At 30.5% G+C, this 20,123-nt stretch overlaps 2 protein-coding genes and 1 long non-coding RNA gene across 4 annotated transcripts; 2 read left to right on the forward strand and 1 right to left on the reverse strand.

Moving 5' to 3' along the window:
- The first annotated feature begins 1,112 nt into the window (after positions 1–1,112).
- On the forward strand, positions 1,113–4,468 carry LOC106359148. Its single transcript, XM_048742945.1, has 2 exons — positions 1,113–2,936; positions 3,027–4,468. Exon 2 carries the CDS (start codon positions 3,631–3,633, stop codon positions 4,255–4,257), a length of 627 nt encoding a protein of 208 aa, XP_048598902.1. The 5' UTR covers positions 1,113–2,936; positions 3,027–3,630; the 3' UTR covers positions 4,258–4,468.
- A 1,014-nt stretch (positions 4,469–5,482) lies between these two features.
- LOC106361633 (xylose isomerase) lies at positions 5,483–8,760 on the forward strand. Of its 2 annotated transcripts, none has more exons than XM_013801413.3 (14): positions 5,483–5,643; positions 5,782–5,866; positions 5,969–6,073; positions 6,148–6,222; positions 6,297–6,426; positions 6,518–6,609; positions 6,687–6,740; positions 7,168–7,453; positions 7,547–7,780; positions 7,859–7,929; positions 7,997–8,037; positions 8,111–8,210; positions 8,317–8,466; positions 8,557–8,760. In XM_013801413.3, exons 2-14 carry the CDS (start codon positions 5,807–5,809, stop codon positions 8,590–8,592), a joined length of 1,434 nt encoding a protein of 477 aa, XP_013656867.1. In that variant the 5' UTR covers positions 5,483–5,643; positions 5,782–5,806; the 3' UTR covers positions 8,593–8,760. The 2 variants fall into 2 exon arrangements, with proteins under 2 accessions (XP_013656867.1, XP_048598901.1); XM_048742944.1 differs by lacking the exon at positions 5,483–5,643 and adding an exon at positions 5,690–5,708.
- Positions 8,761–18,185: 9,425 nt separating this feature from the next.
- Positions 18,186–18,986, reverse strand: LOC125579189. Its single transcript, XR_007317196.1, has 2 exons — positions 18,529–18,986; positions 18,186–18,263 (listed from the first exon to the last, which is right to left on the reverse strand). It is a non-coding gene; the product is annotated as an uncharacterized LOC125579189 (long non-coding RNA).
- Between the last annotated feature and the right edge of the window lie 1,137 nt (positions 18,987–20,123).

Raw genomic sequence — 20,123 nt, forward strand, 5'->3', positions numbered from 1 at the left:
TTTTGTGTGGATATATATCTTCATAGAGTTCACAAGCTGGTAGCTAGGTGGATTCGATTGTCATTATTGAATTTTATTTTATCCCCCCCTCCCCCACACCTTTAAATTTAGAAAATTTAAAAATATATGTCTCACAATTGGTGGGATGATATCTGATTTTCGATGATTTCCTTTGATTTTCTATCTTCATTAAATTCTCATCGTTAGCCAAAAAAAATGTATTTCAAGTGTTTTAATCTTTTAGTACGTTTTAAAATAGAAATACATCCTATTGACGCCAGTTTTAAAAAAGTTTTTGTCGGCTATTTCATTTTGTGAGGATATTTGTCCACAGGTTAATTACATTGTTTTTATTGATTCTAGAAAAGAAAACATTTTAAACTGAAACGTACATAAGATCTGAACATCAGGATATTTTCTTAGATGGTCTAAAAATGTTGATTTGTTTTCATGCGTTAATGCAAAATGTTAGCCATTATTAGGCCAAAAATTTATTTCCACTATTATGCGATAATTTTGAAGTTATGAGATCGATATGTTTATACTTTATATGTCGCTGGATTCCGACCCGGAGGTGGGACGAATGTGTTTCCTCGTTTTCTTGTTTATCATCATCCCATACGGAAAGCACCGACGAAGTCTGTTGTTACGTATAATTATTTGTTAGTTGATTGAAAGCTTACGTTGTGGCCGGTTTTAGCTCGTGAACTACGTTTATTATTTAATTATACAAAGTCTGATTTTCATCGTCGTGCTGTCAGTATGTGATGATAATGCTCTAAAGAGTTGGATTCTCTTGCGGAATCAAATGTTTGACCTTTAGATGATAATGGCTGTTATCAAGTATTCAAAGATATTATTGGTTTTCTTTGACAGATTGGCTCCACGAGTTCGTGACTGGTAGCTCGTGATTAAAATGTATCATCATGTTTTAAGAGAATTTTTTGTATAATTTAGATGATTTTTAATTTGCAATACAACATTAATTTATTTTTATTTTTATTTTTATTTTTGACCGGTTGTATTATACACACTATTTTACTTCTGGTTAACTTGTGGTTAAATTAACAGTATATAATTTTTTATAAAACTAAAAATTAAATGATTTCTTTATTTATTAGTACAGTTTTTTTGTCAACGTGTAAAACTCTTAATAAACATCATAAATTAACATATAAAGAGAATAATAGACAACGCTCTTGTGTGGATGGATCTTCAGTGTTCAGACAAGCTGGTAACTAGGTGAACTGAATTGTCATTAGACTCACTACAGCTTTTAGTCTTTTATTTTCCCCCATCAAATTTGGAACATTAAAAGATATCTAGTCGTCCTTGATTTCCTCATTACAGCTTTTAGTCTTTTATTTTCTCCCTTCAATATCGGAACATTAAAAAATATCTTATCTTCAATAATTTCCTTCTATTTTTCACTGAATTATCATATTTAGCCAAAATGTTCTGTTAGTGTTTTAGTCTTATACGTTTAAAAATGTATATTTTGATATAATATTCCAGTCACGCCAGTTTGTTCTAAGAAACTTTTTTGTATGCTTATTCATTTTTGTGAGGATATTTGTTCACAAGTTGATTCCATTGGCTTTACTGCTTTCGGAAAAGGAAAAGAAACATTTTACATTGACAGTACAGAGTCCCAAGATATTTGTTTTAGAATTGAACTTCAAGATATTTTATTTTTCATTGGTCTTAAAATGTTTTTTTTTTTGTTTTCATATGTTATTTTTTGGTCTTAAGATGTTTTCAAGATATTTTATACAGAAGCTATACTTTAGAAGGCCCAAATTCTATCTCCCCATTTCCACTTTATGCGATAGTGTTGGAGGCTTGGAGGTAAATCGATGTCGCAGGTTACTAAATTCCGACCTGAGACGTACGAATATTCGAATAGATCAAAGATCCATATTACATTGATAAGGCAAAAGACAATAGAAAGTGTAGATGGGCCAAAAAGCCCTCTTGAAAATATACTTTCATGCTTTAGTTGCTTCCTTATCACGTTACATATCAGAGCTTTTTTTTCTGTCACTGAAAAACTTCATTAATAATAAAGATAGGAGAATGGGCCAACTAAGGTCCAAGTCCAAAGAGTTCACTACAGAAGATAAGAAAATCGAAGATATTCTTTTGCGAGATTATCAGCTTCCACATTCAGAGAACGAGAGATATGCGCAAAAGAGATTGATGCAAACTCAGTAGATATCGATCGGATGTCTTTCGCAATACCGATGATTTCCTTAGCCTGAGTGATGCCAGAGATTGCTCGGATGAGGTTAAGTTGTCGGAGAGCACCTCAAGAGAGCTGAACTCCAAATTGATCGCCATACACATAGCTGATCTGACTGCCGAAGCCTCTGCAACTAGTGGGGAGCCTATCGAAGCTTCACACATCGATCCTTTGATGGGAGAACACCCAACCTAGTCCTGCTACGAGTTTTTCCTTGTGCCACGCTGCATCTGTCTTGCATGTCACCTGATCGTTATCGAGATTAATCTGTGGTGGTGCTTGCGATTGGATTTGCTAACTCTGAGGTAGGTCCTTCTTTCCAGCGAATTGGTCCATTCTCTTGCTAACTTAATCCCTTTCAATGCTGTTTCCTCAGGAGATTGGTATCGTCCTTCGAAGATGAGGGTGTTTCTCGCCGTCCAGATGGCCCATAAAACCCAAGGTAGGATGTTGAGAGAGATTCCTGAGGGAGGCAGACAAATAACTTTCCTAAATTTGACTACTACCTCTGGGAAAGTCAAAACCGCAGCTAGGTGAACTGCTTTGCTAAGGGAGATCCCAAAACAATGCATCTCGGTCTCTGTATCTTGGCATCTTACACAAGGCGTTGCTGATGTCATACCTCTTCTTTGCAGATTTGAGCCTAGAGAGATAGCTTTATGGACGATGGACCAGAGGAACGTTTTCATCTTAGGTGAGAATTTGTCTGCCCAATTGTCTCTGATCCAGCTAAATTCTCCTTCTGCTCTTGTTAACTGTGTATGATGATTGTGAGAACTTGCAGCAAAGTAACCTGATCTGGTGGAGTAAATGCCCGAAGCTGTCTGGTGCCAAATAAAGGAGTCTTCCGCCCCCGTTGAGCTTATAACTTATAAGTTAAACTTATAATACTTCAGACTTCTAAATGGTCCGGTAACCTAAACCTCTGGCAAATTTGTTTAGTATAAAGTAAAGGGTATTTCACTGAAACTTCAAAATAAAGGCTTTGTTTCAATGATGTCAAAGAGTTCCTTCTTAGACAAGAAAACCATGACGAAAAATCCGATATTAAAATTTACCTTTTCCTTTTTTTTTTGGTAAAATACCTTTTCCTTTTTGTTGTCGAATATTTATGTTTCCACTTATAGAATTTGGCATATCGTGTTCATCTAGGACTACGACAAATGGACAATGGAAGAACAAATACATAAATATGGAAATTTATCAAAAGTATATATTCAAAAAAAAAGGAGAAATTTATCAAAACTGTGTCGACGTGTCAGGTTTTATATAAGAGAAACGAGTATATGCGATTAGGCCCATTAGGGTTTCTGGAGTTAGCAAGCAAAACTGAGTTAGCAGCCAATATCTAATCACTAATCAAAGACCTCGATCTCTCTCCGTCATCAATGGGAAGTGCCGCTTCTGTGAACCTCGCTAGAAGCGAAGAAGAGAATCCATCGCTAAATCAGAGAGAGTCATCGCCTATTGCACAAGACGTGGAGGAGTCTAAAACCCTAGTTGAAGATTCGAATGAAAGAAAGGAAAAAGAAGTTGAAGATGGTGAAGAGTGCAGTTTTTGCACATACATAAAGGCAGGTGAGTGCAAGGAATCATGGATTGAATTGGAGAAGTGTTTGGATGAAGCCAAGAAGAAGGACGGTGAAAGTGACGTCACGAAGTGCAAGGAGGCGAGAAAGATGTTCAAGACTTGTATTTATGACAACCCTGTTCACTATGAGCCCGTTATTGCTGCGGAAACTTATATGTTCGCCAAGATGTTAAGCGATCTTCAAGCCAAAAAGGAGGCCGTTCTTGTTGACAAGGCTCAAGTGGTTGCCAAGATGTTAAGCGAACTGAGAGCGGAAAAAGAGGCCATTCTTTCTGGTGATGCTGCCTCCGTTGTTAAAGCGTTAAGCAAGTTGCAAAAAGAGGACGAGGAGGAGACCATTAACATTCTGCCCGCTGAGGCTGCAGCGATTGCAAAGAAGTTTAGCGAGTTGGAAGCGAAAAAGAAGGAGAAGGAAGAAAAGTGACTATTCTCATGGTAACATTCTTTTATGAAAATTGACGAATTTGATAGACTGATATTGATACTTTGTGTGAATGTCAATTTAGATGAATATTCTGATTCTCTTTTTTTGTTTCTCTTAGTTTTGTTTAGTGTTTTTTCTTGTCTTGTGGGAAATTTACAACCTTTGCTTATATAAATTGATGCAATTCTACAATTTTGTTATTTATTAATCACATTTCGTCTACCAAATAACTAGTTATCATTTGTGGTAATCTTAGCCGTAGCTGATCCAAAACCCTGATGATACACAATAGCATATTGTCTGTTAAGGAGAAGTTGAAATACAGAAGAACAGAAACAATTATAAAGGGACTGGAATAATAAATGGTTTTAGCGCACCTCGACATCTCTATTCAGTTTTAATAACAAGACAAATTTATAGCTTTATATGTTACAACTTACAAGTTGTAAACACATCTAAAAGCAAGTCGAGTCCTTCTTTGGGGATGAAGATAATACACATTCACATATGACCCTGCAGCAAGGTAGGTAAGAAAGTGGTACTCATCAGAAGCTTCTTTCCTTGCTTACACCAGCGATAGAATTTATTATTTATGAATAACCAATTCGTTAATCAGGTACTTACAATTAAGAAATGGCAGAGAGAATGTTTACATATCATATACACTGGTGCATAGTTTTTGTTTATGAATTCCAAATTGTATGGCAGTATACCAAAACACATCTTAGAGATTGTTCTACATAATTAATTTCGTTTTATTTTAAGATATAAAAATCATATCGCTGACCAAAAAAATCAGATGAGACTTCAAGGGCTCGTATACCAACGGCCCAATAAACTCAATTAATTGTGTTCAATTGTGTCAGTGACCACGGAGACCGTGGGATATTTAAAAATATTTCACGAGTGACATAAATATCTTAGAAATACATTTTTCCTACTTTGAATGAGTACCAAAAAGTTGATAAAAAAAAAATACCAAAAAATGTTACAAATCCAAAAATATTGTGAGAATTTGATCAAAGAAAATTTATCAACAGTTGATTAATTTAATTCGGAAATTATCGTATCTTTTTTTTTTGTATTTGCTGCCTCTAAAGATAGGATTAGAAGAATTTGCCGAGTCAGAACGTGATATTATTATTACGGATAAAGAGACAAATCGTACGATTGCTATAACTCACCGACCGATAATATCACAACCGTCGATTTTCATTTATGATAAGGGCAAAACTGGAAAAACAAATAAAAACAATTTGGCTGCTTACGTCATCGTGACTAGTTCTTAGTTATCCAAAAATAATCTTCAGAAAGCTGTCTTTTTATTTAGCTCTCTCGATCACATAAACTCTGTTTCTAACTTCCGATTCTTAGCAAGTTCTGCAGGTGAGTTTTGGTTCTTTCTCACTCTAGCGATCGTTCATTCTCGAAACTTGGTTTTGGGGTTTGAGGTTTCGATCTTGGAGTTACTGTTTGATCTGATTCAAAGTGGTGTTTTGTCGATCTGACTTGTGTTTGTTTCAGGGTTTTGTTCGTTTGGTCGAGAACTATGAAGAAAGTGTGTCTCTTTATGATCCTTGTCTGCTTAAACGCAGCGTCGTTTCTAGTGGTAAGACTTATCAAAAAAAAAGCTTGAATCTTTCTTTTTTCTTCTTTCTTCCGATCACTGATTACATATCTGATCTCTCAAATTGATTTGATTCGTGGGAAGTCTGCTGAGTCACAAACGTGTCCTGCTGATTTGGGAGGGAAGTGCAGTGATTCTGATGATTGGCAAGGAGAGTTCTTCCCTGGAATCCCTCAGATTAAATATGAGGTAACAATCATTACTTGTATCTGCAACTGTTGATAAATTTGAGTAGTTACTAATTAGATTAATTGTTTGTTCAGGGACCTGCTAGCAAGAACCCACTTGCTTACAGGTGGTATAACGCTGAAGAGGAGGTTCTTGGCAAGAAAATGAAGGTGACTCATTTTCTACTTAGTTTTATGGATTTTGTTGAATAAATGTTTTAATGATGTTTTTTTTTTCTGAACAGGATTGGTTTAGATTCAGTGTTGCGTTTTGGCATACATTCCGTGGGACTGGAGGTGACCCATTTGGTGCTGCTACTAAGTATTGGCCCTGGGAAGATGGTACCAACTCTGTCTCTATGGCTAAGAGAAGAAGTAAGTCAACATCTTTTTTACATTTTTCCTTGTTTATCTTCAATGAGTGAGTTACTAAATGTTGTTTTTTTTTAAAATTTTGAAAATACAGTGAGAGCCAACTTTGAGTTCTTGAAGAAACTTGGAGTTGATTGGTGGTGTTTCCATGACAGAGACATTGCCCCTGATGGCAACACTCTTGAGGTAATCCAACCTTCTGTATTTTATTACTTTTTTATTCTCAGCACATGTAACCTGCTTCTACTCAATTTTTTCTGCAGGAATCTAACAAAAATTTGGATGAGGTTATCGAACTCGCCAAAGAACTCCAAAAGGTGATTCAAGTTACTCTTATTTGTAAAGACATAGGATTAAGAAAACATTTAAGTTTTTACATTTTCTAAACCAAAAACATCGTGAACTATTCACCTAACTACAATTTAACCAATAATGAAATAGGCTGTATAATACTATTGGTCATATAACATATATTGTTTATAAATTTTACATTGAAAATTTGAAAACTTCATCTAATTCGGAACAATTTTTTTTCTTTTTTTTTTCTAAAACGTTAACTATAAAAAAAACGGATGGAGTATTAATTTCCCATTTCTTATCAAGCATTGGAGTTTGTATGATAGCTTCTGTGTAATTAATACATCCTTCAACATAGGCTATTTCATCTTTGTGACTCTTGCCATGTTACCTTTAGTTGAAGTGCTAAGAAAAGAGTTTTTTATTTATCTTCCTCTTGAAATGCAGGGAAGCAAGATCAGACCATTGTGGGGAACAGCTCAGCTATTCTTGCATCCTCGTTACATGCACGGAGGAGCAACCAGCTCTGAGGTTGGAGTCTATGCTTACGCCGCTGCTCAGGTGAAGAAAGCCATGGAAGTGACACATTACCTGGGAGGTGAAAACTATGTTTTCTGGGGTGGCCGTGAAGGTTACCAGACGCTCTTGAACACTGATATGGAAAGAGAGCTTGATCATATGGCCAGGTTCTTTGAATCTGCTGTTGCTTACAAGAAGAAGATTGGATTCAACGGTAACTCTTCTTCTTCTTCTTCTTCTTCTTCTCTGTAATTACTCACTCGTTTATGAATCATTACAATTTAAACCTTATGTTGTTGTTGATCAGGCACGCTTTTAATCGAGCCAAAGCCTCAAGAACCGACCAAGCACCAGTATGACTGGGATGCTGCAACAGCTGCCAACTTCCTGAGGAAATATGGTCTTATTAACGAGTTTAAACTCAACATTGAGTGTAACCACGCCACGCTCTCTGGTCACACGTGTCATCACGAGCTTGAAACTGCGAGAATCAATGGTTTACTTGGGAACATTGATGCAAACACTGGCGATGCTCAAACTGGTAAAACTTCATCTCAGTTCTCTCTGATCATTAATGTCCAGATTCTGATTGAATAACATTTTCTCCATGTCTAAACAGGATGGGATACAGATCAGTTTCTAACAGATGTTGGAGAAGCAACCATGGTTATGATGAGTGTCATAAAAAATGTATGTTACACATAAACTCATTCTCAAGAAGCCATAGTAATTGATTTCTTATCTCCTTATGAAACAGGGTGGGATTGCTCCAGGAGGCTTCAACTTCGACGCCAAACTGTAATAACGTTTTCTTGATGTTTCATACAAACTTAAACTCAGAAAGAAGCTTATAATGTTTTTGATGAAACAGGAGAAGAGAGAGTACAGATGTTGAAGACTTGTTCATTGCTCATATTAGTGGAATGGACACAGTCGCTCGTGGACTGAGAAATGCAGCCAAGATCTTGGAGGTTAGTTCATAAGTTCATTCCCATTTCTGCTGAAAAGAATCGAAGTGTATAGGCTTTGTTGATTAACTTGGTCTGGTGTATGTGTGATGATGATGATTGGTGAAAGGAGGGACGTCTAAGTGAATTGGTGGGCAAGAGATACTCAAGTTGGGACTCTGAACTTGGGAAGCAAATAGAAGAAGGCAAAGCTGATTTTGAGTATCTTGAAAAGAAGGCTAAAGAGTTTGGAGAACCAAAGGTTCCTTCTGCTAAACAGGTACAAGGTTTTTTGCTACAAATCAAGAATCTGTTACTGTTTCGTTTAAACACACACTCATTCATAATCATTTGAAACAAAACTCTGCAGGAACTTGCTGAGATGATCTTCCAGTCAGCAATGTAATAGTAGTAGTGGCAGAAGTTGAAGTAAAGACTCTCTCTCTTATCTCTGAGAAGTTTGAAAAATAAAGGATTAAAACGATGATTAGAGAGATGTTGGTTTTAATTAGTTTCAGTTTATGTACTACCTTCACACTTAAGTTAAATAAAAAACTGTTTGGGCCTTGAACTCCATGAAGGTTCCAGTGCCAAATGCCCAAGCCTCGTCAGCCCTGTCTTTAATTATAAAAAAATAGAAAATATATTATCATTGGTCATATAACATTAATTATTAATAAATTTTACATAAAAAATTAAAAACGACATATAATTTGGAACAAAAAAGTTTTTCTAAAACGATTTATATTAAAAAATAGAAGGAGTATCTTTGTGTGTGATCATTTACTTTTTGACTACAATATTTGTTACAATGCTTCTTCTGTTAGATCATCCGCAACGTAATTTTTTTCTATAATTTCTGCTAAAAAAATCTCTAACCTTTTTTTAATAAAATAAAAAATAAATTTATTTTATATAGAATAAAAAATAGGTTTATTTTATTTTATAGTAAAAAATAAAATGAATCATTAAAAATGATAAAGTGATATTTTTCTATTTTTTATAATAGAGTAACCTAGTCAACTATTTAAGCAAACATAATCTACAATAAAATTACATTATTTTAATAGAAATTATATTAAAAAATAAGTCTGAGTTAGAAATATCCTAGAGTTTTACATGTGTGAACAAGTAGAAAATGGATGAAACATATCATCTATACTATTAAAAGGGAAGGAGTCCCAAAAAATCTATTTATGAAAGGTTGTTGGACCTATTCACTAAACTTAACTATTTTTTTGGTCTCACCTTATATTTTTCTAACTATACACTAATCAATTACCTTATATTTCTCTAACTATAAAATAACCAATGCTCTTATTTAATACTCAATTTACTATAATACACCAAGATTTATACATCAATATTATTAATTCAGAATCATTGATATATTTTACCCCTATGTTTCCTTGGAATATTACTTTTGTGCCACTAAACCTATTAAATATTATTTTATAACTGATTTAATAATCATACAACCCACAATCATTTTTCTTTAACAAAAGCAGTTACTATAAAAACATTTGAATTTATTGGTAATTAAAATCTGAACAATACCATACTTTTAATTCATATTAAATGTTTTATGACCCAAACTAACATAAAAACATGATGCAAGTACGGTTAACAGAAAGTTAAAAACATGAAACCATTTGACGGTCAAAACATATTAACTTTCAATTACGATGAGAGAAATACTTCACAGTACAACAACAAGCTTAATTATATTTCAAAATTATAGTTTTTTCTTTGAAAACCTTCATAGGTTATTTTTGTGATAGAAAATCTTTTACAACTGGGTTTATTAGGAGAAATGTTTTGTATAAATATTTTCTCAGGAAATTATAGCATTTTAGAATGTTTTTTTATGTTTAAATAAAATATATTATTTATTTTTAACATTTATAGGTAACTCAACTATACTCAACTTAATAATAATTTTATTTCTAAAACTCAAAAATTTAATCTTAATATAGTCATTATAAAACCTATAAACTAGAATGTATAACATAAAAAAATGTAGTTTATTCAATTTTATATCTTAGTAAAATTTATATGAGAAATTTAATCAAAATTTAAAAAATATTATCATGTTATTTTAGATTTTTACCATGTCATCTGGTATAGATTCACGAGTTAATATGGGTTTTAGATTTTAAAGGATTTTTATTAAATTGAAACTAGATTATATATGGTGATTGCGTTTACTGGTTTGACTGTGGATACCACTTATTGGTGTTTTGGTTCCTTTTAGTAGAAAATTAGACTAAATGTTGAGGAATTATTAAGATATTTTTTTTAATATTTGAAAAACATGTTTGAGTAATTTGTTTTTATTGGATAATTCAGCTTATAAATAGTATATTTAAGATATTTGGTTATTTAGAAATTACATATAATTAATATTTGTAGGTATATAATTTGTATTTTAAAAATTCAGGTATCTATTTATCTTGGTTCTAGATATATATGATATGTTCGGTTATTTATAAAATTTGGTTCAAGTTTGGTTTTATTTTTTCAATTTGGTACGGATTGATTATTCGGTTCCGATGGTTTAAGTTTGGTTTCATTTTTTCAATTTGGTACGGATTGATTATTCGGTTCCGAATAATGTGGTCAAACTTATAAACTATCTTATATAAAAAATTATATTAAAATTATAAAATTCAAAAAATAAATCCGCGCTTTCTAAGCGCGGATCAAAATCTAGTAACAAGATTAAAACAGTTTATATACAATCAAATTTGTCATATGAAAATCTGAAGTATATGATTTCAGTGAAATTAAATATTTTTTAATAATAAATTTAATGAAACTTAATGTTTCTTCATTCAAAAAGAAGAAATTTAATATTTTCTCATCTTGTGTTCAAAGTTTCAAAGAAGATTCTATAAGCGTATATCAGCTATTGTATCATGTATTTAAACTGCATTTGAATGCGCTATCATTCTGAATTACCCAACATAACTCATTCATTACCAGATACCAATTGGCTTTGAATTGAAACCGTATACGTTGACTTTCAAAATGATACAAAATCAATTTAAGCTCTTATACGTAGAATAACATAGCAACCTTTTACTATATACTCTTTCCGTTTCGATTTAATTGAAAAAAAAAATTTGTTTCAAAATAAGTATTGTTTTAGAGTTTAAATGCAAAATTTGTTAATAAGATTTTTCACTTTATTTTTCTATTGGTTAAAAAATAGTTAGGTGTATAGATAATTGTATTTTTGTTTTGAAAATATACAAAATTATATGTTTTCTTAATATGTGTGCATAAACCTAGAACGACAATTAAAATGAAATGGAAGAAGTATATAGTATATTAAGTACATGCACGTCAAATATGAAAATAATAAAGGAAGAAAAAACTAAGCTCAAAATCGCAGCTTGTCGACATATTTGACACTATTCGAAACATAGATATCAACACTGGTTGGGAAATGCTATGAGATAGTTTTTTTTGGTCAAAGCTATGAGAGTTGTGATAGACACTGCTATTTCATTTCTAACTAGGATCGGCCCGTCCTACGGGCGGAATATATTTTACTTGTGATTTAAATTATTATTTTGTGTATGATTTTGTGATTTATGTTTTAGGTTTGCATTTGCAAATGATATGTATGATAATGATTTTTGTCTTTTGAAAAGTTTTAGGTGAGGAAGAATTATATATGATAAGATATATTTTGCTTGGTTACAATAGTTGTTTCTATATTAAAAAGTTGTAGCATTGATATGTTGTGAGGGCTTCAAATGGTTTTCATGTTATTTCTTTTTACAAAAAAAATTGATCTCATATTTGGTGTGTTATTTGTGGTTTGTAATGTTTTGGTTCATGAAGGATTGAGTTGTGGTTAATTTTTCGAGTATGTTATAAGAGTAACTACTTTTTATGTTGAAACCATAGTCTTTCGACATATTATTCGAGTGGAAGTGGTGATTATTTGAAGTTGCATTTTTTATTAAAAGTAGAATGTTATATTGAATGCAAAGATGGTAGTCAAGCAAAGCTAATCAAAATAAGAAAACGTTGAAACTGGAAAGTATGAAAATTGAGTAGTGGTCGAGTGTATGCACTTGTTAGTCACCGTAAAACTAACTCAAAGAACTTCTCCATTTGTTTAAAGTAATAATCACTACATCGATTTCACAGATTATTGAGATAACAATTTCTTGACGGCATTATAAAGGAGCATATATTGTTCCATAAAACTTCTTTTTCCTTATAAAGACATTATTCAGCTCCAAACATGCCAGTTTGTCGCTCATAGAAATCTATAAATTTCATGCATTCCTCATGCTCTCTTGTGCATAGCAAAACTGTAGTATAGATATAATTACCTATACCACAATTGATGTTTTCCAATATGCGAAGAAGTTTTAGTACTTGTTGCGGGTTTGTTACAATGTCAAAATTGTTTTTTTCTAATAATAATTTCTTGTATAGATTAAGTAAATATTTTCTTACTTAATCTCGTACACTGAGTTTTACAGTCATCTATCTGAACTGAATGGTTTTGGGATATTTTAAATCCTTTATGTTACAATTAAAATAAGAAAGCGAAGAAAAATATTCTGACTAAATATTTAATCGTATGTTTAAATAGAATCCTAGACGGCGGTCTTTCGTGGAATTAAACTCTCTTTTAAATTTTCTATACTATCACCTTTGATACTTTATAATTTTTAATTTCTACGATTTGGTAGCTCCCACGCATTTCCGCTACCTCCTCCGAGAATCCCAATAGCTGATGAGTCAAGAACGCTTCAAATCGACTTCAGATTCTGTCATACTTCTAATCAGATGGTGAGCCCAAGTACGTTCCGGATAGGCCCAAGTGAAAATAACATGCAAATTTTTAAGACTTGCAAAAATAGCTTCAAAACTTGAAAAATTGATTTAGATTTGTTAAATATATTTTAAGCTAGAATATTAGCAAAGCAAAAACATAAAGTTTGAATTTATAAATTTATTTTAAATAAACACAAAATGCACATTCATATTTGACACATGTAAATTTTACATTTACTCGGAAGGATTTGAAAACCATGGAACAAATATTCTGTAAAATAAGATAAAATCATAAGAAAAAAAAAACATAAAAAAAAAAAATTAAAATCATATTTAGTAGACTTTTAATAAAGTCTGTTTACAATTTATGGCTTATGAAGTCTAATATCTTTAAATTTTAAGCAAACTTCATTATAAGTCTATTCTATCGAATATTTTTCAGATCTGAAAATTATATACATTTTGAAATGGAAAAATAGCTTTAAATATGAAAAAAAAAATCAAAATAGCATTTATAAGATAAAATAGTAGTAAAATAAAAACATAGAGTTTGAATCAATAACTTTATTTGAATATAATCATAAAATTTTAAAATTTAAATATATAGATCTAAATCGTATATTTTAAAGAATAACTTTAATGACACAGACTGAATCCGGTTGAGTTCCGTAACGTTGCTGATTTTCCAATACAAGAGGGAAGAAATCCAGTCGACACGACGACAACTTAGATCGGGGATTGGCCGGACATAGTTTTCTTTCGTAACGTAATTGAGATTCCATTATCGGTTCAAAAACGGCTGGAACCCTAGAAATGATTAGTCATGATGTTAAAAATAAAGACAAAAAATGTTTGGTACCAAATATTTATGTTGCAGCTCAAGTGACTAAATTGTCCAAGCCCAAAATTAATTGTTTTGCCAAACAAAAAACAATTAAGAAACTTGAACACATGTTGTTCTCAAAGCCAATGACTTTCTTAGCTGAGGTGGCAGCACCAGGAGTGAACAAACTCTAGTTTATATAAATAGATTAAAATTTAAATATATAGATCTAAATCGTATATTTTTAAGAATAACTTTAATGACACAGACTGAATCCGGTTGAGTTCCGTAACGTTGCTGATTTTCCAATACAAGAGGGAAGAAATCCAGTCGACACGACGACAACTTAGATCGGGGATTGGCCGGACATAGTTTTCTTTCGTAACGTAATTGAGATTCCATTATCGGTTCAAAAACGGCTGGAACCCTAGAAATGATTAGTCATGATGTTAAAAATAAAGACAAAAAATGTTTGGTACCAAATATTTATGTTGCAGCTCAAGTGACTAAATTGTCCAAACCCAAAATTAATTGTTTTGCCAAACAAAAAACAATTCAGAAACTTGAACACATGTTGTTCTCAAAGCCAATGACTTTCTTAGCTGAGGTGGCAGCACCAGGAGTGAACAAACTCTAGTTTATATAAATAGATAGATAGATTTGCAACGACCGTGGTGTATAAATTACAATAGTCTAGTCTTTTTGTCGTCGTATGATGATATGAATGATGAATCAATCTACTTTGCTATCCTCCGATGCTTCTAGAAAACTTATCCTTTGTTGTTGACGAATTAGAACTTTTTTATTTATAATAAAAGGTCGGCAAAAAGTAGCAAGCCTTTCCTTTTGTCCAATTGTAGCCGAAAGTTGAGTCTCGTGAGAGGTCGCATTATGGTAAATGAATAATGTTACATAATAACAAGTTATTAACATATTGTATACCATTTAAGTCCATGACTGACTGTTCCTTTTTCTGTTAATAATACCCATGCATTTTCACACGGAGTAAGTTTCGTGTGACTGTATAAACCATTAACACACTAGTGGAGCTTGTATATCATAATATATGGTGTTAAGAAGCGAAGTGATTTACTGGTTTCCCATGAAGAAAAAAGTCTACTGACTAGAAGATGATACTATTAATATAAACATACTCCCTTTCGTTTCTAAATGTAAGACGATTTAAGTAAAACACAGTTATTAAAAAATCTGTTTTTATCTAAACCGTATTATTAAAATTATAAATTAAAACAACTAAACCAATTACAAAATATAATTATTAAATTTGATTGGTTACATAGTTTCTGATAAAGTTAAAGTTACCTAAAAATATAAGAACATCTTACATATTGAAATATAAAAATATTTCTAAACATTTTATATTTAGGAACGAAATGAGTAGTCTTTTGCAATTGTATTCGCAGACTCTCACACAACAAATAATTTGGTGATATTTTTATTTTTGTCACGTGACTATAATATAAACGGTAAAGCTCTCAAGGTCTAGGTACTTGAAAATAACTATAATATGTAGAAGTTTCCTATTATATTTTTTACTAGATATCCTCTAGCGGTTCAAATGGGGAACTTATATGAGGTTTCGAATGTTATGAACCTTCCCGTCCCGCATTGCAGTTAACAATAACAAAAATCTTTACATATATTATATATCTATACATTTTTATAACTGCTAGAACCGAACCGCAGTTGAACCGCTTGTCCCGCACCGCTCAAACTGCAGTCACAATTTGGAGTCTATATATACCATATATTTATACGTTTTTATAACTATTAAAACCTGCCAGATATTTGGGACAGACTGTAAGGAACTGATTGCTATGGTTAAGGATCCCCAGGCATGGCCAAGCTTTGCGACGGAATTGGAGAGAATAGAGACGCTACAAATCTGCTTCCCGGACTTCAACATTACTTACGTTCCACGAGCGCATAATCAGACTGCAGATTTTTTAACTAAGACTGCTAGATCTTTCCGTAGAGAGTTACACTTTGTTGGTTGTTCTATTCCGGTCTGGTTATCCAGGCCACCTCAAGTTTGAGTAATAGAATAGCATTTTAACGTCAAAAAAAAAAAAAAAAAAAAAAAGAAACCGCATTGCAGTTAAACCGTTTATTCCGTACTGCTCAAATCGCAGTACCATTTAGAGTCTAAGTATAGTCAGACTAATGTTGGTTTGCTAGTTTAAAATATTCTTTCGCACGTCTATATAAATATCGTCAGTATTTTATTATAAATGATAATACAAAGTTCGATGATGAAGGATGACAAATATAAGAAGACTTATTCTTGGGTTCACTCCCTAGGGTGAATCTGTAGGTTCACCAACCAATAGGATTATGTTATTTCAAATTTGATATCTTTTATAAAAGGAAACAAAATATTGTCAAGTTATATTATGTTTTTAAAATAAAAAGATAAAAATTAAAAAAAAATTGTAGTAATTACAAAAAATATTTTTAACGTCGTCAGAAAAAAACTAAACCCTAAATCCTAATCCCTAAATTCGAAACCCTAAACCCTTGGATAAACCCTAAACTCTTGGATAAATCATAAACACTAAATCAAAAACACTAAACACTAAAACATTCAAGGGTTTATGATTTTTGTGTTCAGTGTTTTTGATTTAGAGTTTATGATTCATCCAAAAGTTTAGGATTTACCCAAGGGTTTAGGATTTACCCAAGGGTTTAGGGTTTCGGATTTATGGTTTAGGGATTAGGATTTAGGGTTTAGTGTTTTGCTGACGACGTTAACAATATTTTTAAAAAATATTTTTTTTTTTTGTAACTATTATTCTTTTTACCTTTTTATTTTAAAAACATAATATAACTTGACAATATTTTGTTTCCTTTTTTAGAAGATATCGAATTTGAAATAATGAAATCCTATTGGTTGGTGAACCTAGAGGTTCACCTTAGGGGGTGAACCCAAGAATCTCTACTAATAAAAGGGAGCTTTTGAGGCTCCATAGGGCGTCCACATCAGCGGAAAAAATTTATCCCGAAAGATGACACGTGGCATAAAATATAGTTTTACATTTTAATATTAATTATTTTCAAAAATTGTAAAAAATATGTAAACATACAGCATTAAAAAATGGAAAAACTACATTAAACATATGTAAGATTACTATTTTTCACTTAAAAAAAAAGACGGCTTATCTCCATAATGTAACATTACCGTTTTATAAAAAAAAACAAAAAACATTATATATAATTTCTCTCTACTAATAAAAGAGAGCTTTTGAGGCTCCATAGGGCGTCCACATCAGCGGAAAAAATTTATCCCGAAAGATGACACGTGGCATAAAATATAGTTTTACATTTTAATATTAATTATTTTCAAAAATTGTAAAAAATATGTAAACATACAGCATTAAAAAATGGAAAAACTACATTAAACATATGTAAGATTACTATTTTTCACTTAAAAAAAAAAGACGGCTTATCTCCATAATGTAACATTACCGTTTTATAAAAAAAACAAAAAACATTATATATAATTTCGAAAATAATAAATATAAGTAAAACATACAACATAAAAATGGAAATACTACATTAAACATAAATATGTTTGACTATTTGTCCAAGTTCTTCTATTAAACATTACCGTTTTACATTAAAAATAGAAAAATACGTAAAGATTTAAACATCTATCTTAAAATATAAAATATAGACATTAACTAAATATAAAGTATAAAAAAGAGAAATACTCAATATATAAAAAAATAAATAATAAGTAAATATTATAAATATATAAATATATGAATTATATATACAACTAGTATTATCTCCCGTACTACGTACGGGCATTATTTTATATATGTTTATTTTGAACATATATATATAATTAAAATTTATAATTAAAATAATATTAACATTTTGATGTTTATAATTTAAAACAATTCAATATAGACACAAAATATATAAAGTTAATATTTTTTCTAAAACCAACTTAATCATTAAATATGATCAAACAACAACAAAAAAAAAATATCTTGCAAAAGTACAATTAAATGTCAACTTAGTTTTGAAGATAATTGAGGTTATTATATTTTATAGTCATTTTCTTATTCTCTCACTCACGTACACTTTTTTAGTTACATTCTTTTTTGTATTTGTTTTTATTCAACGATGTTTTTTGCTTCGGTATTTCTTTTTATGAGGGAATCTACAAATTCAATAATACTATCTAAGAAAAAAAACCAGAAGTGTATGTTGAATCAAAAGTAAAGAAAATAAGATATATTTTATCAGATTATAAACACACAAACACAAAAAATATGGAATACTTACCTGACTATCTTATGCCCTATTTGTTGATTTCTAATAATCACAACATTTTTCCTTTCTTCTTTTCTTCTTGTGGTACTTCTCAAGTTTCTTATGGGCCATGGAAGTGTGATCTAAGATGAGCCTCTTACTCTCCTTCCCTGAATTATCACCAAAACAAATAAACGTGTTCCATAAATTGATAATTAGTTTAGTCCATTATAAATTTTGTTTACGTACCTTTTTTGTTCTTCAGCATCTAAAATAATAAAAGAAAAGAAATCTATATTATCAATGTTTTTTTTTCCTTTGAAATGCTAAATATATGAAAAAAGCAAAGCGAGAACATTTCTAAAATTAAACCATAGAAACAGATTTGTAAGATACCATGTTTTGTATAATAGAGATGGGGATATTTGTTGTTACCTTTGTTGCTGACAAAGCTTCGATTTGTCACTCATTTATTGGAGAATTAAGCTTTGAAATTTATGCTGCCAAAAAAAAAAGCTTTGAAGTTTAAAAAGAATTAAGCTTTGAAACATGAGTATACTCGGTCAAAGTAATTATAAACCTTATGTCCTATGTTGTTTTTGCTTCAGTCAAAAACTTGTAATCGTAAAAAAGAAGAATATGAAACAATGGAGAAGAGGAAGGAGAGAGAGAAGGAGATTAGTAGAGAGTAAAGTTTTTTAGTCAAACTTATTTAAAAAGAAAACAGTTTTAAATTGTAACTGTAATTTTAGAACGTGAAAGTTTTTTTTTTCTTTTTTTTGGTGAAGAACGTGAAGTGATTATGTGAGATATTTTAGGGATTTAGTTATTTGGAATTTTAGAAATTTTAGGATTTAACATGATTTTTTGTCAGTATTTTAATTTTTTTTAAACCAATGCCATGTGTCAGATTTTTATTTGTTAGGTGACTTGTGCTTTAGTATATAAGGGATAATAAGTAAATGCACAATTTTTTAAAAATGTAAAGAGTATATTAAATATTAAACATCTATCTTAAAATGTAAAATATAGATATTAAGTAAATAGAAAATATAAGAAAAAGAAATACACAACTTACAAACAATGGAAAAAGTATATTAAGATTTAAACATCTATCTTAAAATGTAAAATATAGATATTACGCAAATAGAAAGTATAAGAAAAGGAAATACACAATTTAAAAAAATAGAAAAAGTACATTAGTATTTAAACATCTATCTTAAAATGTAAATCAATCTTAAAATATAAAATTATTAGTAAATAGAAAGTATAAGAAATAAAAATACACAATATAAAGAAAAATAAATAATAAGTAAATATATAATATAATCTCGAAAGATGACACATGGCATTAAAATATAGTTTTACATTTTAATATTACTTATTTTCGAAAATTATAAAAAATATGTAAACATACAGCATAAAAAAATGTAAAAACTACATTAAACATATGTAAGATTACTATTTTTCACTTAAAAAAAGACTGCTTATCTCCATAATGTAACATTACCGTTTTATAAAAAAAACAAAAAACATTATATATAATTTTGAAAATAATAAATATATGTAAAACATACAACATAAAAATGGAAATACTACATTAAACATATGTAAGATTACCATTTTACATTTTTATTTTAAGAAAATAATATGTAAACATACAACATAAAAAATGAAAAAACTACATTAAACATATGTAAGATTACCATTTTTCACTAAAAAAAAGACGGCTTATCTCCATAATGTAACATTACTATTTTGTAAAAAAAAATTATATATAATTTCGAAAATAATAAATAATATGTAAACATACAACATAAAAATGGAAATACTACATTAAACATATGTAAAATTATCATTTTACATTTAAAAAAAACAATAATATGTAAACATACAACATAAAAAAATGGAAAAACTACATTAAACATGTGTAAGATTACCATTGTTCACTAAAAAAACGGGTTATCTTCATAATGTAACATTAGAATTTTATTAAAAAAAAAAAAAACATAAATATAACTATTTGACTA

The sequence above is a fragment of the Brassica napus genome, chromosome A10 (assembly GCF_020379485.1).
Source record: "Brassica napus cultivar Da-Ae chromosome A10, Da-Ae, whole genome shotgun sequence".
In the NCBI taxonomy this organism is placed as follows: domain Eukaryota; kingdom Viridiplantae; phylum Streptophyta; class Magnoliopsida; order Brassicales; family Brassicaceae; genus Brassica; species Brassica napus.

Bases quoted from the DNA above. Each gene is read 5' to 3' on its own strand.
- LOC106359148 (XM_048742945.1), top strand. From the start codon at position 3,631: ATGGGAAGTGCCGCTTCTGTGAACCTCGCTAGAAGCGAAGAAGAGAAT.
- LOC106361633 (XM_013801413.3), top strand. From the start codon at position 5,807: ATGAAGAAAGTGTGTCTCTTTATGATCCTTGTCTGCTTAAACGCAGCG. The intron at 6,223-6,296 runs GTGACTCATTTT...TTTTCTGAACAG, and splicing joins TTCTTGGCAAGAAAATGAAG to GATTGGTTTAGATTCAGTGT. The intron at 8,038-8,110 runs GTAATAACGTTT...TTGATGAAACAG, and splicing joins TTCAACTTCGACGCCAAACT to GAGAAGAGAGAGTACAGATG.